Source organism: Oncorhynchus mykiss, chromosome 11 (genome assembly GCF_057628025.1).
Source record: "Oncorhynchus mykiss isolate SJ-2025 chromosome 11, ASM5762802v1, whole genome shotgun sequence".
NCBI classification, from domain to species: Eukaryota; Metazoa; Chordata; class Actinopteri; order Salmoniformes; family Salmonidae; genus Oncorhynchus; species Oncorhynchus mykiss.
In genome coordinates, this window is record NC_143032.1 from 66,225,137 (window position 1) to 66,242,019 (window position 16,883).

Consider the following 16,883-nt stretch of genomic DNA (forward strand, 5'->3'; position numbering starts at 1 on the left):
AGCAGCAGAGGCAGACAGTGCCTCCTCCTCCACTCAGAAAGAACAGAAGAGGTTGAGTTGTTTCAGTGGCCATCTGAGGACCGCTTGGCTCTATCAGCCATTCCCCCGGCCAGCCGAAGACACCGTCCGGGGGTCAGGGTTAAATGATAAACTGCAGCACGGCCCTCCCGTCTTTATTTTCCGAGTGTGTGATTCTCATCACCTTTACACCTCCCATGTGTAAACTTCTGCCATCAGCAGCGCTGCGCAACAAATCAGCAAAACAGATGCAGACTTGCTGCGGCTGTGACCTCGTGGTGACACTTTCTTACACCTCGGCTGACATTTCTATTTGTGGACACATCACTTCACATCACGACCACGCTCGGATGAGCCCGCCGCACACCACGGTACTGAAGCAATAAGGCACGCTCGATGAGGAAACGCGAAGCAGGCCCATTTAATAAATTATCTGCTCATGTTTGCAAGACAAGAGGGTGAGATATTGTTTAATATAACGTTTGTTAGCTAACGTTTTCTCTGCGGCAGCTGGCCACACACTTTGAGCAGAGAGAGTGTGGCTGGCTAATATTGGGGATGAACTCCTTTGTACTCCCTCAGCAGCTGAGAGTATAGACAGGGCATAGAGATAGTAGAAACAAACCAGCACAACCCTACTTAGCTATGGTCTTCCACTGCCCCGGGCCTCTAGCCTCTTTAGAAAGCCCAGTCCTCTCTACACTCATAGAAAAAAGGGTTCCAAAAGGGTTCTTCGGCTGTCCCCATAGGAGAACCCTTTTTGGTTCCAGGTAGAACTATTTTTGGTTCCAGATAGAACCCTCTGTATAAAGGGTTCTACATGGAACTCAAAATAGTTCTACCTGGAACCAAAAAGGGTTCATCATAGGGTTCTCCTTTGAGGACAGAAAAATAACCCTTTTAGGTTCTAGAAAGCACCTTTATTTCTAAGAGTAACTATCTCACTGTGGCATGGCTAGGCTGTGCGATCAAAGGGTTCCTGATGATGGAAAGGCTCATTTGGAGATAATCTGCTCTCCCCTGCAGCCATCTTGTGAGGCATAAGACCACTCCGTCACATAGACAGAACACTCTCATCTCCATGGAAATGAGCCACCAACAGCACGGCAGCTTCCATTTTTTCCGTGACCGTTTCAGTAGGGCGCTGATCTAGTGCTGTGGCACCACTCATCTGAACCCAGTATAATAATCTCCTTCTCCAAGAGAAAGACAATCAGCTGCAGCATAGGCAGAGGTATTTGCGTTGTTTTGGTTGGGAAATGCATGATGGTTATCTTATCTCTAAAGCTAGTCAGCCTTGAATGTAATGTAATGTAATGTAATGTGTGTGTGTGTGTGTGTGTGTGTGTGTGTGTGTGTGTGTGTGTGTGTGTGTGTGTGTGTGTGTGTGTGTGTCAACCCTTTCTTCCTAGCTCCAGTTGTTGTGTGAGTGTTTTCAGCTGCTGTGTTTTGTTTGAAGAAGATCCCAGCTGTGTGCTTTTAGCCCGTCTGCATTGTTCATTCAGAGCCAGTGTTGTTTGCAGATGAGGCTGTAACGTTCATTAATATAGTCAGATAGTAGGTGATTGTAGCCAAACAGGATAATGCTTGGATAATGTACAATCACTGGCAGAGGACAGTCAGCAGCCTAGATGGATATTACTAACATGCTTGTAATGGATTTGATGTTTTGGGAAGCAGTTAGAAAGAGTATAAATCCATAGCCAAGAACAGGATGGACATAAAAGGGTTTAAATTCCATGACAGGGAGGAAAACATCCATACTCCAAACGCTGAGGGAGGGGGCATGCCAGAAGAATGCTGTGTGAGATGCGAGTCCACGCTAGGGAAGCATGAGTCCAAGCAAACAGAAATATCAGCCGTGGCATATGAAGTATTTTCATAAGAGTCGGGTGGTCCACTTCTGGTGTTTGTACAGTACACTAGCTCTCCATCATGTGGAGACGTAAAGTTAGTGTATGTGTTGCTGTCAGGGCTCACTTTAAGACAGAGCCTCTCTGTCTGCTACCACACAGCAGGCTGAGACTACAGACTACAGCATTCTCTGTTCCAAAGAGCACCACACATGTAGGGTTAGTAGTGATAGACCCCGGTAATTAGCCCTGAACTCAACACATGACCAAATGAGTAATGAGATATGCACCACTGAGGAGAGTTGTGCTCAAATCAAACTCCATATTTTACCCCCGCATGGCCTTGCCAGCGTTATTAATCGCTCTCCATATTTTGTTAAGAGAGACAAGCGGTAATTCGTTCAGACACGGGGTCTGCTGTTTGGCTGTTGGTTTTGGCTACCGCTGGTATTCCCCATTCTGCGGTTCTGGGCCCGGTCGACTCTGACTGGCCAACTAATGGCTGCTCACTCTAATGCCCTATTCAGACACCCAGAGAAGCGACTAGAGAGCCTGTTATTCTAGTGCTGCTGTGGAGAGGAGGAAGCAGCAGGACTGAGAGACCAGTGCTGTTTGCTTTGGGTAGAAATGGAGGAGAGTAGAGACAGAGTTCTACATCACCTAGGGAGCACTGAGCACCAGTTATCACTACATAGGTCAACGATTTTACACAGACACACATGCCTTACAAATAGATGTAATGGTCTTGAGATAGTTGGATGCTTTTTGTTTTCTTTACAAAGGACTTCATCCAGATGTGCGGTATGGCCAGCCTAAGGTTTGGAGTGGGTGTGTTGACTGAGTGATAGACTAAGTAGATGCAGTGTTGTGCTGGGGAGCTCAGGAGGCCCTACAGGAGGCCCTACAGGAGGCCCTACAGGAGGCCCTACAGGAGGCCCTACAGGAGGCCCTGTAGACCAGCTGTAGTATAGTGCTGTGTGTTAACAGTATTATCAGCACAAGCCCACTGTAACGCCAGGCTAATCTTGGATCAGGTGCATCAGAAACGGAGGTAGAGGGGTCAGGGTCTTCAGAGAGGATGAGCCGTCTGTGCCTCAACCCCTTTAAAGCTAATAAAATACACTTGAGACACTTTTAGCACAAGCATTTACACACAATCAACTCAGAGAGAGATACCTCAGTCTGGTTTTTGTCTTTCCCATCCAGAGGTTTAAGACAGCATGCAGATGCTACGGGTACTGCGAAATCATCATCAGATAATAGTCAAGTGTTTGATTTGTTCCATTTCAGCTTGCCGTGTGTAACAGTGAGCCAGAAGCTCCTCCAGTTGTTTAGACCGGTTTCATCTCCTGAATCAGAGTCCAATTTCTCCCTTGGCTCCAAATCCCCCAGCCGTCACACCTTCTCCTTCTCTGTGCTCAAAACAAATCAATTATTCTCTGCACGTAGAGCAGTAAAGTGAAATGCTACAGCTCATATCAGTTTTGAAACTGACTAACATGGCTACTCTGGTGCTGCCGAGTGTTGGCCCAGTTCCTCAAGCCCTGTCAGCACAAAGTGTGCTTGTGTGTGTGTATGTGTGTGTGTGTGTGTATGTGTGTGTGTGTGTGTGTGTGTGTGTGTGTGTGTGTGTGTGTGTGTGTGTGTGTGTGTGTGTGTGTGTGTGTGTGTGTGTGTGTGTGTGTGTGTATGTCAGTGATGAGAGCAGACAGAGTTGTGTGTCCTGCAGCAGGGAGTCAGCCTACAATAGCCCCACAGCTCATGGGCTTGTCTCCATTAGTTTTCTTGACATGACTTCCTGCCCTCTGCTCCCTCTCTCCTCTCCTCTGCCTTATTAACTTCCCCTCTCTCTCTCTCTCTCCCTCCCTTCTTCCCTCCTTCCTTTCCTCTCTCCCTCTGAATGGGTGTTTATGGCTCTCTCTCTCCCTCTTGCTCTTCATGGCAGCACTCTAATCGAGAATGATGGATTGGGTGCTAGGAGGCACTGGGAGTGTTTGCTAACCTGATACACCAGCGTATTCTCACCCCTTTTGTTGTCTGTGTGGAGGACATGAGGGATCCCAAACAGTGGAGGAGGCTTTGTGTGTCTTTCTAGTTAAGCTCTGCATGAGAACTAGTCTAAACATCTGCACCTTAGTCTTATAACTACAGTGAGGGAAAAAGGTATTTGATCCCCGTTGATTTTGTACGTTTGCCCACTGACAAAGAAATGATCAGTCTATCATTTTAATGGTGGGTTTATTTGAACAGTGAGAGACTACTTAAGTCAATTACTTATTTCCCTCATTAAAATGCAAATCAATTTATAACATTTTTGACATGCGTTTTTCTGGATTTTTGTTGTTGTTATTCTGTCTCTCACTGTTCAAATAAACCTACCATTAAAATTATAGACTGATCATTTCTTTGTCAGTGGGCAAACGTACAAAATCAGCAGGGGATCAAATACTTTTTTTTCCCTCACTGTATGTCATCAGCTTTGACAAGAGATGTATAGTAAAAGGGGCTATCTTTCTGTCTTTCTTCCCCTCTCTGTGTGCCATTTACAAACGTCCCCTCCTTCACTGTCTTCAGCTCTGACTAATGAAGTGGAGCTATTTTCTATTTTCTGCTGAGATTTACTCATTTTCAATGTATGGCAATTAGAGGAGGAAAATGGCATTTCTCTCTCTCTGTCTCTCTCTCTCTCTCTCTCTCTCTCTCTCTCTCTCTGTCTGTCTCTCTGTCTCTCTCTCTCTGTCTCTGTCTCTCTCTCTGTCTCTCTCTCTCACTCACTCACTCACTCACTCACTCACTCGCTCTCTCGCTCTCTCATCTTCAACAGCTGTCCCGTCTCCATCTGCAGCACTAGCCTAATGGTTAAGCACCCCAGGAGCAGCTTAGCACTGGTTACACTCTGAACATAGTCCTCCTATAGGCGTGGTGTTGATTGCATCAGTGTGTCTGTCTACTGGACAGCTTGTGTCCTTGCATTTGAAACCTAACCTCGGGCACTTTCAATATCACAGAGTTGATATCTATAGAGAAACAGCCCTCCAACCCCCCCTACCCTGGTCTGGTAGATAGTGTTGTTGCTAGCAGTACTATTCCTCTTGTAGGGGATGAACAACAGTGGGTGTATTTATCATGGAAACTCATATTTAACAGTCTGCTAGTGGTTTTATCTGAATCAATAAAAGTGGATTCTTCTTATTCTGTTTGGTCCATTACAAACTGTATATATTTCATTTCCTTTGATTACCCATTAATCCATGAATCGTTCATTTTGTCTCAGGCATTGTATGTGTCCTGTGCACAAGCCCATCCAATAGGCATATGTCAATCTTTTGCATTTAGGAGCTAGGCCTATCTGTTTCTGAGAGCATATATTTACTCTGAAAAACTGTGATTTATAGGCTAGTCTTTGTGATTCTTGGATGAGTGCGATGTGAGACATCTGTGTGGAATTTGAATTGGAAGCAGGAATGCATTGGTGAAGGGTAGACCATTGACAAGCTCTAATGAGTACATACTGTAGGTATTCAGGCAGCAATCTAAAGCCTTTGATCATTGGAGACCGTAGAGACTCGAAGGCTGGGCATGCAATAACACCAAGGTAAAACATGGACACATTACAGAAACAGTCGATGGATGATCTCATTCTAACTGACGACATTGTTCTTGTTGTTGAATGTAAGCTTAGCTTCACTAAGAAGCTTGCTGTACTAGTATTTTACTGGAAAGCGATCCATATCCCGCTCTTAATAAAAGCACCATTTTTAATCATTTGGATTAAACAGGTGGGAATCTACATCAATATCCAATTCAAAGCGAATTGACACAGTTATCTTGAAAGCACTTGACGAAACACAATCTAGCAGAAAATATTTATCCTACACCTTCATGGGTCTGAACGGCTATGGCCGCAAACAACAAAACATTGAATGATGGTATGACAAATGGTGAAGAGCTGTCAACCTTCCAATTGTTGCTTTGCTTTTGGGGTCGAGAGGGGAGAACAGTGAGGCTATATATTGAAATAGAGATTAGAGTGGAGAAGACAAGTATGCAGGCTCTTTCAGCTCCCTGTCATGCCACTTGGGATCTGTTGAAGGATTTTCATTCAGCCATTTCCTTCCATTGAGAAGTAATCAGTCACTGAAAGATAATACTATATCCACTTAGTGACATGTGGGCTCATTGCAGGTTCATTCTTGAACTGGTGTGGTGGAGTACCTTTATTTACATTTTCAGATCCCCAGAAAAAAGCATATCCTAAAAACACATCTCTGCTGAGACTTGAAGCTTGGAGGTCTTGTTTTCCTGTCCTGTTTTTTCCTATTTTCTGTGTGGTATGTAAACCAGCTGCTGGTCTCAATAAAGCATGATGTCCTGCAGGGCAACAAAGCAGTATTGTTGAGATTGCTAAGGCATTATGCAAGCCTAAGTAAAGCTTCCACACAGCTAAAGAATTACAGCCCACACTGAGCTTTGTGGTGCCCTGTAGAGACTCTGAAAAGGTCTTGAAGGTATCCAGGAGGAAAGGTGAGGAGGCTTGGTTGGTTCATTGGTTGGTTTTCTCTCTCCACTGCTCCATGATGGGGAACAGGAGTCCAGAGCCTTTATTAGAAGTGGCAGGCGTTGTCTCCAGTCATCTAGGTAATTGCAGCGCTGCGTCCTCTCCTGTAATCAATCGAGACAGCTGCCGCCACTGCGTTCGAGTCCAGTAGGCGAGCGTGTCGTGCTAATTAATGGATTGATAAGGCTAGTGCGCTCAGCTCCACGCCGCACCGCACATCACAACTTCCTGAGATTTCCTTGAAGTTCATAGATGTTTCTCCCGCTGTCTGTCTGTCCACACAGTCCCCAGGGCAACTGCCATGGTCAGGGGTCAACAACGGTGAAAGGGGTCACATTCCAGACTGCAGGGTGGCCTGTGTGTGTCAGAAGAGCCATTAGACTTGAGCTTTATGTTGAAAGGCTGAAAGATGTCATCCGCCCTCTTTTCTTCAGGAAGTCTCAGTGGCACTGACCTCATACGACCCGAGGGGTTTTCAGATGAGGCTGGGAGTGATGGGTTTTAGGGTTTGGGAGGGGGTGAAGGGGTCTTGTCCTTCTGGAACTCATTGTGACCAGAGTTTAATTAAAGTTTAGAGTGGAACAAGGGTTTGTTTGGCCACCACTGAAGCAGAAAAACATGGCTTGGGCCAGATTTTGTCCAGTCAGAACATACAGGCATCCATACTTTTATTAATAAACCTTTATATTGACAGAGAAGTCCTACTGAGACGAGGGTCCCTTTTTCAGATGAATTCTGCATAAATACATCAAACGTATATTCAACGTACAATATACAAAATGACAAAATATATATTTTTTAAAACAGACACATTTATCAACATAGTGTTTCTCTGAACTGACCAAGGGGGACCAGTACACCTCATTTCAGAGACCTCTGTGAGTTTTTACAGAAGGTGCTAATCTGCATCACCCCCTTCGACACAATCACGTGCCACAGGAGAAGATGGCATATGCCTGGTGCCACATATGTCCATGTGGATTTGAATCCAAGCCCAGCATGCAGAAACAGAGACACTGATTCATACCAGACAGGGCTGCCAGCCCAGCCCAGCTCTTCCAAATAAACATTAGGTGCCCACAGTGGATGTGCAGGCTTTGACAGTAAACGTGTTACAGCTTCACACCCATCCCATTCTGTTGCCATCCGAGTCCTTTTGTCAGCTGCAATGGACAAAACTAATTGAAACACGCCAGCTGTCCCCACTTTCTACATATCTTGGCAGCCTCTCCCTGTTCATTTCCCATGAACATCTCTGAGTGATTTCACAAAGCATTGCCTTGGCCTCCCGCTAAATGCCATTCCAAACGCTCATCCTCAACAGTGTGAGGATGAAGAAACTGACCATCGCAAATTTCACTGTGATTTGATTATTAACGTGACGATTTGCTGCTACTCAGCTAGCCGGCCTCCCATTCCTTCATTATCCTCCAAAATCATTTAGATCAAACCACTCCGCCTCTTTCTGTTTTTCTTCTTGTAACAGAATGGATCACAGGCAGGCAAGCAGCAATGAGGTGTTGATTCCCAAGGCTGCGTGGGTTTCCTGTCTCCTGCCAGTACCTGTTTTAGTCATTTTCCACAGCCACTCAGTCGTGAGCTAGGCCTTGGCATGCACCGACAGACGCTAGAGAGGTCAAAGAGGAAAAAGCTCAACGTTGTGAATTCCACTACTGAGAAACAGGAGAGTTTTGTGTTAGAGCAGTGCCAAGCTGGGAGGGAGATCAAGGTGGAGTGTGTTTTCTACAGAACCGTCTGCCTCCTCCAACTTCTTCAGGAGACTCCTCACTTTATTTCTTTATTTTTGATATATCCTTTTTTTTTGTGGACGTCCCAGACTGTTCATGTTCTGGTAAAGTGATGATGTGATGTGAGCGAACCGCAGAGTTTGCCTTGTAAAGGAGAACGCCCGGTGGGCGAGGTGACTGCGATGACTGGGGTGGCTTGGATCTCTTCTCTCTTTTCACAGCGCCAGGCTTCAATGGCCTCTGGTCATGATGGAGAGAATTTACATACCCCTATGTTCTAACTTTAAAACTTTATTTGCATACAGGTTTATTACTCCCCCTCTCTCTTGGTTGTACTGCATACATTGGCGGTGGTGGCTGTGGTGGCCAGGTTATTCATACACCTCTCTGATTTGCATGAGTGATGGTTTGGTTGGCGACTGAATTAGGACATGATTTAGATATCTAATCCAGAGGGAGGTCGGACTCGTTTGCAGGTGGACATCCCAGGTGTGCCTGAAATAAACGGCAAAGCGTTGACAAAGCGTTGACAAAGGGTTATGTTCTATTATTTGCAAGTCATCCTTCATTTGGGTATCTACTAAAGTAAACCAATATGTTTGGATGCAAAAATAGTAATTATATGCGCACACAGTAGAACTGCTTTGGCTCTCAATGGTCTGTTGTTGTTTCATTGAAATCCTCTTGTATTTTGTTAATTGATAATTGATTATAGACAACCTCTTATTCACAACCTATTCTCCCCAAGAGGAGAGGGGTTTATGTGAAGTAAGTCATGCACGATCAGTCAATGGGAAATACCATTATACTCTTGGTAAAGTATTCCTTTTTAGGGCAATATCAGTAGAAATGGTAGAAATAGGGAGGTTCAGGACCCTTGTAAGACATCACAGTAAATGGAGGAATGTATTGCAAAAGGAAATAGCAAAATTGTATTATACTGGGAAAGATTGGTTAGTCTGTGGACATTGGAAGGTTGGAGTTAACATCAGAATGAATGATGGATTGGCCGCTGTGTGTGAAAATTCAGCACTTGGAATATACTGTATGTATAATTATTTAACTTCATGTACCGTACATGTGGGCGAAACATTTTGTCCGTTAGTCTGCTGTAATCAGGAGGGGCTGGTAGGGTAAAAATAAATAAAAGTAATGCACAACCTGTATTTACATGTAAAACATCCAAGACTCATCAACTATCAGTCAATCTCCTCAGACTGACATAATGGTCTCTCTCTGTGAGAGACATGGTGTCATGATGGACCACCTAATCCTTTATTGATGGCTCTGGTTGCTGGCAGCACAGACCATCTGCCCGCTCTGTCTCTCTGGATGCGTTCCAAATAGCACCCTTTTCACTATATAGTTCACTACTTTTGACCAGGGCCCATAGGGATATGTAAAGGGAATAGGGTGCAATTTGGAACAAACCCTGTCAGTGTAGAGGGAGGGATGGAGGGGAGAGGAGTGGTGGCCAGATGTTCCAGGGGGACAGAGAGGGTCAGATGTGAAGGGTGTCAGAGACAGGACAGCTGTGGAACGACCCCAGGGGTCACAGAGGTCACCCTCGTCCCCGATGGACACATCAGTCACAGAGGGGGTGTCCTGAAGCCTGTCGTCCATCTGGTGTCCCTTTCTCCCTCCCTCCATCTATCCCGCTTTCCCTCTCTTCGTCCATCCATTTGTCTCTCCATCCTTTCATCCACCCCCTCCCTCCATCTATCCCACTTTCCCTCTCTTCGTCCATCCATTTGTCTCTCCATCCATTCATCCACCCCCTCCCTCCATCCCTCATTCCATTCCTCCCTCCATCCCCTCCTCCCTTCTCTCAGTGCCACACCAAATCCCCAGAGTACGCAGGCCACAGGAACAACCATAGAAAGATCAATAGTGGCCTGAAATGTCATCTGGTGAACAGTGATGCCAACACTCCCCAAGGGAGTGTCAATGTCAAATTGTGCACTAACCGATGAATTGTCCCTGACCTCCCGTGCACTGAATACGGGAGTATCACTGTCTCCTCGAGCCCTAACCAGGCCTAGGACATACACAGTGGGGCTGTCCTCAAGCACTGCTTTTTCTCCATCTGTTCCATGTGTTTTCATGTGTTTGTACCCATGTTACGGCTTCATTTGAATGACTATCTCAGATGTTTATTGGTGCAGTTTGGCTTGCCTGCTGAATGAAATTGTGAGATTTTTCAGGAAGATAACATTTTGTCCTGAGCGATGAAGGAGAAGTGTAAACCTGAAGGTTGTGATTGACTGTGGAACTACAGTTGACAGTCATCAGATTCAGTTGCGAGGAGAGCTGTTAGTTGCTTTGGGCGGTGACAGTATTAACAGTGAAATGGTGCTTTGGGCGGTAGGTAAGTATTACCAATTGAAATGTTCTTGTAACAGCATTAATCCCTGTGATGAAACATGTCAGAGAATAATTCCTGTCACTTGGATACTACCAGGCCCTCGCTTTACCATCAGACAAGAATACAATCTAAACTTGTTAATGTATTGGTACAATCTCAACAATAACAAACATGTTGTTCCATTGATGGATCACTTCTCATGTCTCTGTGTGTTTGCTGTAGGCATATGCTCAACACAGTATGAACCAGATAGTAGCTGAGGGCCATATATGATAGCATACCATGTTACCATCAGCCCCTAGGCATACCAGACAGTAATAGGGATTGTAATGTGACCATAACACATTCACAATCAGATCCTGCCCTTCATTAGAATGAGAAGGCAGAACCTGGCTGTGTGTGTGTGTGTGTGCATGTGTGTGTGCGCGTGTGAAGTGTACGGCCCCTCCCTCGGCCTGGTCTAGTCTGGCAAACTGTTTTAATGAGGAGATAGAGAGTCTCAGGCTGACACATCAGGTCCCCCCTGCCTCCATTACACCCCATTATAATCATCATTAAGATAACCCTCCACCGCTCATTGTGTCCTCAGTATTACAGCCTCAGCCGTCCTATTGGCTTCCTTCCTCCACAATGTGTCTAGGAAAGAGAGGGGTTTCCACGGCAACGTCAGCGAAGGGCGACATTTCGACAGATAATTATTTGCCTCGCTCTCATTTTCTCTCTCTCTCGCTCGTTCTCTCGCTCTCTCTCGGCCTACCCAGACAAGGAATCCTTATTTAAGACCCTTTTTATAATAAAGCCGTATTATTATACCCAGACCTGAATTCATTTGGAAAGTCGTGACACCTTTGCCTCCCCCGCTGCTCCTGTAAAGGCGAAGGGGGAACGTGTTTAAAATCTCCACACAGCGTTTTATTACCCTTTTATGGGCGTTAGAATCCTTGGAAGATTAAGCGGGTTCTATTAAGCCCTGGATATTCCAATAGGAGTCTGCCTGCTCTGAGGAACTGAGCTCTCACTAGCTGCTAAAGGCAGTAGGCTAGCTCTCATTTGTCACTGGCTGCTCTCTGCGGCGCTCTGAGACTCCCATGGAGCTGTTTAATTGAGGCTCTAGTAAGCCTTCTTGAATCTCTGCTGCATTAGAGGCAGAAGTTAGAGATGGTTAAAGGGCCATTCTGTCCAAGTCTGTCTTTCTTTCTCTCCCTCTATCTCAATCTGTCTCTCCATTTTCTCCTTCCTCTTTAATATTTGTTCTCTTTACTTGCAGGTTATATTTCTGTATTCAGAGTGATTCCACTTCCCAGCTGATTTGCTCATTTGAAACCTATATTTTGACTGTGGTCAGGAAAACACAGTGAAATATGCCTTTATCACCACTAGCACTTGTCCTGTCAGTCACCATTTTCTCGAGCAGGGCTTTTTGTCTATAGATTCCAATTAAAGCCTCCTTGAGATTTATGTTCTCTGTAGCATTATTTATTTAGTAGAAACATTGTAGCCCATTAAAATGTTATGCTCTTGGTACTGAATATGGAAATTCATTGGAATTCTCCTTGTTACAAAAGCTCCTTGTCTTCCCAGGGACCCAGATGAAGTAGCTGGCTGGGTTCAAAGTGTTTGGCTGTAGCCTACAGCTTTAGAAATCCCTTGAAAGATCTGTGGGGTGAAGACGCAGCAAGGCCATGATAAGGGGCCGTGATCTCTTTTCACAGCACAATTGAAACATAATTATTTCATGCCAGATTGTGTGCTCAGCAAAGCCCTGAATAGTAGTGGCATTTAACTTTAATTAGGTGTGATTTATTCATACTGACTGGATCGCTCGCAGAAATTGGATCATCTGATTATAGTCAAGCATGAAAATGACCTGATTAAACACTTCATAAAACCTAGGGAGGGAAAGAAAAAGGGATCCTTGGGTAGGAGACGTGTAGAGGCAGTACGGTGATGGAGAGAGGGGAGGGGACAGGGGAGGCAGGCAGATACACTATATATACAAAAGTATGTGGACGCCCCTTCAAATTAGTGGATTCGGCTATTTCAGCCACACCCGTTGCTGACAGGTGTATAAAATCAAGCACACAGTACACAAGCCTAAGATCACCATGCCACGCTTCGGCTGGAGTGGTGTTAAGCTCGCCGCCATTGGACTCTGGAGCAGTGGAAATGCTTTCTCTGGAGTGATGAATCACGCTTCCCCATCTGGCAGTCCAACGGATGAATCTGGGTTTGGCGGATGCCTGGAGAACAGTACCTGCCCCAATGTATAGTGCCAACTGTAAAGTTTGGAGGAGGAGGAATAATGGTCTGGGGCTGTTTTTCATGGGATCTGGCTTGTCCCCTTAGTTCCAGTGAAGGGAAATCTTAATGCTACAGCATACAATTACATTCTAGATTACTCTGTGCTCCTAACTTTGTGGCAACAGTTTAGGGAAGGCATTTTCCTGTTTCAGCATGGCAATGCCCCCATGCACAAAGCGAGGTCCATACAGAAATGGTTTGTTGAGATCGGTGTGGAAGAACTTGACTGGCCTGCACAGAGGCCTGACCCTTCAAACACCTTTGGGATTAATTGGAACGCCGACTGCGAGCCAGGCTCTGTGTCCAACCTCTATAATGTTCTTGTGACTGAATGGAAGCAAGTCCCCGCAGCAATGTTCCAACACCTAGTGGAAAGCCTTCCCAGAAGAGTGGAGGCTGTTATAGCAGCAAAGGGGGAAGCAACTCCATATTAATGCCCATGATTTTGAAATGAGATGTTCGACGAGCAGGTGTCCACATACTTTTGGTAATGTAGTGTATTAGTTGTTATTTTTCTTCTGCACACATGGTTCTCAATAACAGTTAGACAGACACTTCTCCCAGCTTTTTCAGTACACCAGGCAATGGTATATCTACATCCTCCCTTAACATTCCTTGTCTCTTTGCCTCTGCAGGTGTGACGACGAATGAGAATCCAGAGTCCAAGGCTGTCAGCTCGGCCAAAGTATCAGGGCTCCAGCGTAGCCAGGAGCAGAGTAACGAGGTGTCCTTCACTCCGCGTGTGTCCAGCCCCACCCCGGCCTCCCCGCCTACGGGCTCCCCTGCCCCCTCTGCCACCGCGGCAGCCCCCCCTCAGCCCCACCCACCAAGGGTGCGGCTCTCCTCCCCGCCCCCCCTCCTCATCAAGAGAGAGTCAGACCGGGCGCTGCCCATCCCCACCCCTCCCCTGCTGAGGGCCCAGCCCCACCCTCTCCAGGAGCACCGGGTCCCTGTCTCGCTCCCTCTCCCCCAGCACCAACACCACGCCAGGCCTCTCATCAGCCACCAACATCACCAGCATCACCCACTGCAGTACAACAGCCTGCACGACATCAGGTACAGTAGGACCACATCTTATCCGTATGCTCTGGGTCTGTTTAGTTATGCCTAGCTCTCTTACATGATCTGGGTCTGTTTAGTTATGCCTAGCTCTCTTACATGATCTGGGTCTGTTTAGTTATGCCTAGCCTTCTTACATGATATGGGTCTGTTTAGTTATGCCTAGCCTTCTTTAATGATCTGGGTCTGTTTAGTTATGCCTAGCCTTCTTACATGATATGGGTCTGTTTAGTTCTGCCTAGCTCTTTTACATGATCTGGTTCTGTTTAGTTATGCCTAGCTCCCTTTCATGATCTGGGTCTGTTTAGTTCTGCCTAGCTCCCTTTCATGATCTGGGTCTGTTTAGTTCTGCCTAGCTCTCTTACATGATCTGGTTCTGTTTAATTATGCCTAGCAGTCTTCTTATACTTTATACCTTGCTGATATGATACAATACCTCATTGACTTACGTCAGATAGCGTGTTGATTCCACCTGCACTGATCTGTCACGTATCTAGCAAAGGATAACAGGATAGCTCCAAAGTAGTTTGGCTACAATGTGCTATCTAATGTTCGAAAATATGACCTAGGTGACATCGTCTAATGACCCAATTTCATCCTCAAAACAGGCTGAATTATTCAAAGCTAAAAAATTAGTCGTTATCTTGTGTACTCAAAATGAAATTTCAGATCAGCACATCACATATACACATACATTCTCAGAATTCATACACAGCTTCCAGTCATGTAATAAACCCACTCAAATTCACTGAACCAGAATCTACAGTTGAAGTCAGAAGTTTACATACACTTAGGTTGGAGTCATTAAAACTCGTTTTTCAACCACTCCACAAATGTATTGTTAATTCTTAGGACTAGGGGTCCCAACTTCGGGTGAAACTGGAGGGAGCGAAATTCCAATAAATAATCATAAATAATATGGATTTTAAACATTTATGTACATATAAGTGTCTTATATCGGTTGAAAGCTTAAATTATTGTTAATCTAACTGCACTGTCCGATTTACAGTAGCTATTAAAGCGAAAAGATGCCATGCGATTGTTTGAGGACAGCCCCCAACATCAAAATATTTTTCCACCAGCACAGGTTTCATACATTCACAAATAACGATTAAATATTCACTTACTTTTTGAAAATCTCCCTCCAATTTGTCATCCAAAGGGTCCAAGCTATAGCATGTAGTGTCATTGTGTTATATAAAATCCTTCTTTATATCCCAAAACGTCCATTTAGTTGGCACCATCGATTTGAGTAATCCACTCTTTCAACATGCAGAGAAAGGAATCCGAAAATCTACCCCTAAACTTTGTTTCAACAAGTCAAAATACGTTTCTATTTACTCCTCAGATACCCTAAAATGTAGTCAAATTATAATATTTCTTACGGAAAGAAGTATGTTCAATAGGAAACCGATTTTAGCAGGTGCATAATGTCTTCATAGCGCACCCAAACACGAATTGCATCCATAGGAATTGCATCCAGGGAGCTCATTTTCAATATGACCTTTCTCTTAAATTTCTAAGAGGATGGTCCCCCCAAAAAAATTCTGGTTTGTTTTTCTTTGGATTTTCTCCTACCATATCTGTTGTGTTATATTCTCCTACATTATTTTAACATTTCTACAAACTTTCTTTCCAATGGTACTAATTATATGCATATCCTGGCTTCAGGGCCTTAGCTACAGGCAGTTTACTTTGGGCATGTCATTCAGACAGGAAGTGGAGAAAAAAGGCGCCTAGCCCTAAGAAGTTTAACAAACTATAGTTTTGGCAAGTCTGTTAGGACATCTACTTTGTGCATGACACAAGTAATTTTTCAACAATTGTTTACAGACAGATTATTTTACTTATAATTCACTGTATCACAATTCCAGTGGGTCAGAAGTTGACATACACTTAGTTGACTGTGCCTTTAAACAGCTTGGAAAATTCCAGAAAATGATGTCATGGCTTTAGAAGCTTCTGATATGCTAATTTACATCATTTGAGTCAATTGGAGGTATTTCAAGGCCTACCTTAAAACTTAGTGCCTCTGCTTGACATCATGGGAAAATCAAAAGAACTCAGCCAAGACCTCCAAGTCTTGGGAGCAATTTCCAAACGCCTGAAAGTACCACGTTCATATGCAAGTATAAACACCATGGGACCACGCAGCCGTCATACCGCTCAGGAAAGAGACGCGTTCTGTCTCCTAGAGATGAATGTGAGAAAAGTGCAAATCAATCCCAGAACAACAGAAAAGGACCTTGTGAAGATGCTGGAGGAAACAGGTACAAAAGTATCTATATCCACAGTAAAACGAGTCCTACATCGATATAACCTGAAAGGCCACTCAGCAAGGAAGAAGCCACTGCTCCAAAACCACCATAAAAAAGCCAGACTACGGTTTGCAACTGCACGTGGGGACAAAGATCGTACTTTTGGAGAAATGTCCTCTGGACTGATGAAACAAAAATAAACTGTTTGGCCATAATGACCATCGTTATGTTTGGAGGAAAAAGGAGGAGGCTTGCAAACCGAAGAACACCATCCCAACCTGTGAAGCACTGGGGTGGCAGCATCATGTTGTGGGGGTGCTTTGCTGCAGGAGGGCCTGGTGCACTTCACAAAATAGATGACATCATGGGGGAGGAAAATTACGTGATATATTGAAGCATCATCTCATGACATCAGTCAGGAAGTTAAAGCTTGGTTGCGAATGGGTCTTCCAAATGGACAATGACCCCAGCATACTTCCAAAGTTGTGGCAAAAAGGCTTAAGGACATCAAAGTCAAGGTATTGGAGTGGCCATGACAAAGCCCTGACCTAGCGTCCCACCTGGCCAACATCCAGTGAAATTTCAGAGCGCCAAATTCAAAAACAGAAATATCATAAAAATTCATAAAACATACAAGTGTTATACATCGGTTTAAAGATTAACTTCTTGTTAATCCAAACACGGTGTCAGATTTCAAAAAGGCTTTAGGGTAAAAGCATACCA

The 16,883-nt window shown here is 44.8% G+C and overlaps 1 protein-coding gene across 24 annotated transcripts in view; it reads left to right on the top strand.

The window, feature by feature from the left end:
• The window catches only part of fbrsl1 (fibrosin-like 1), a 447,606-nt gene that overhangs the window by 407,020 nt on the left and 23,703 nt on the right, over positions 1–16,883 (top strand). For all 24 annotated transcript variants that reach the window (XM_090190951.1, XM_090190956.1, XM_021621864.3 and 21 more), the window contains one exon: positions 13,479–13,899. In XM_090190951.1, the coding sequence (XP_090047077.1) occupies positions 13,479–13,899 (421 nt within the window). Of the gene's footprint in view, positions 1–13,478; positions 13,900–16,883 lie in introns of those variants that run through there.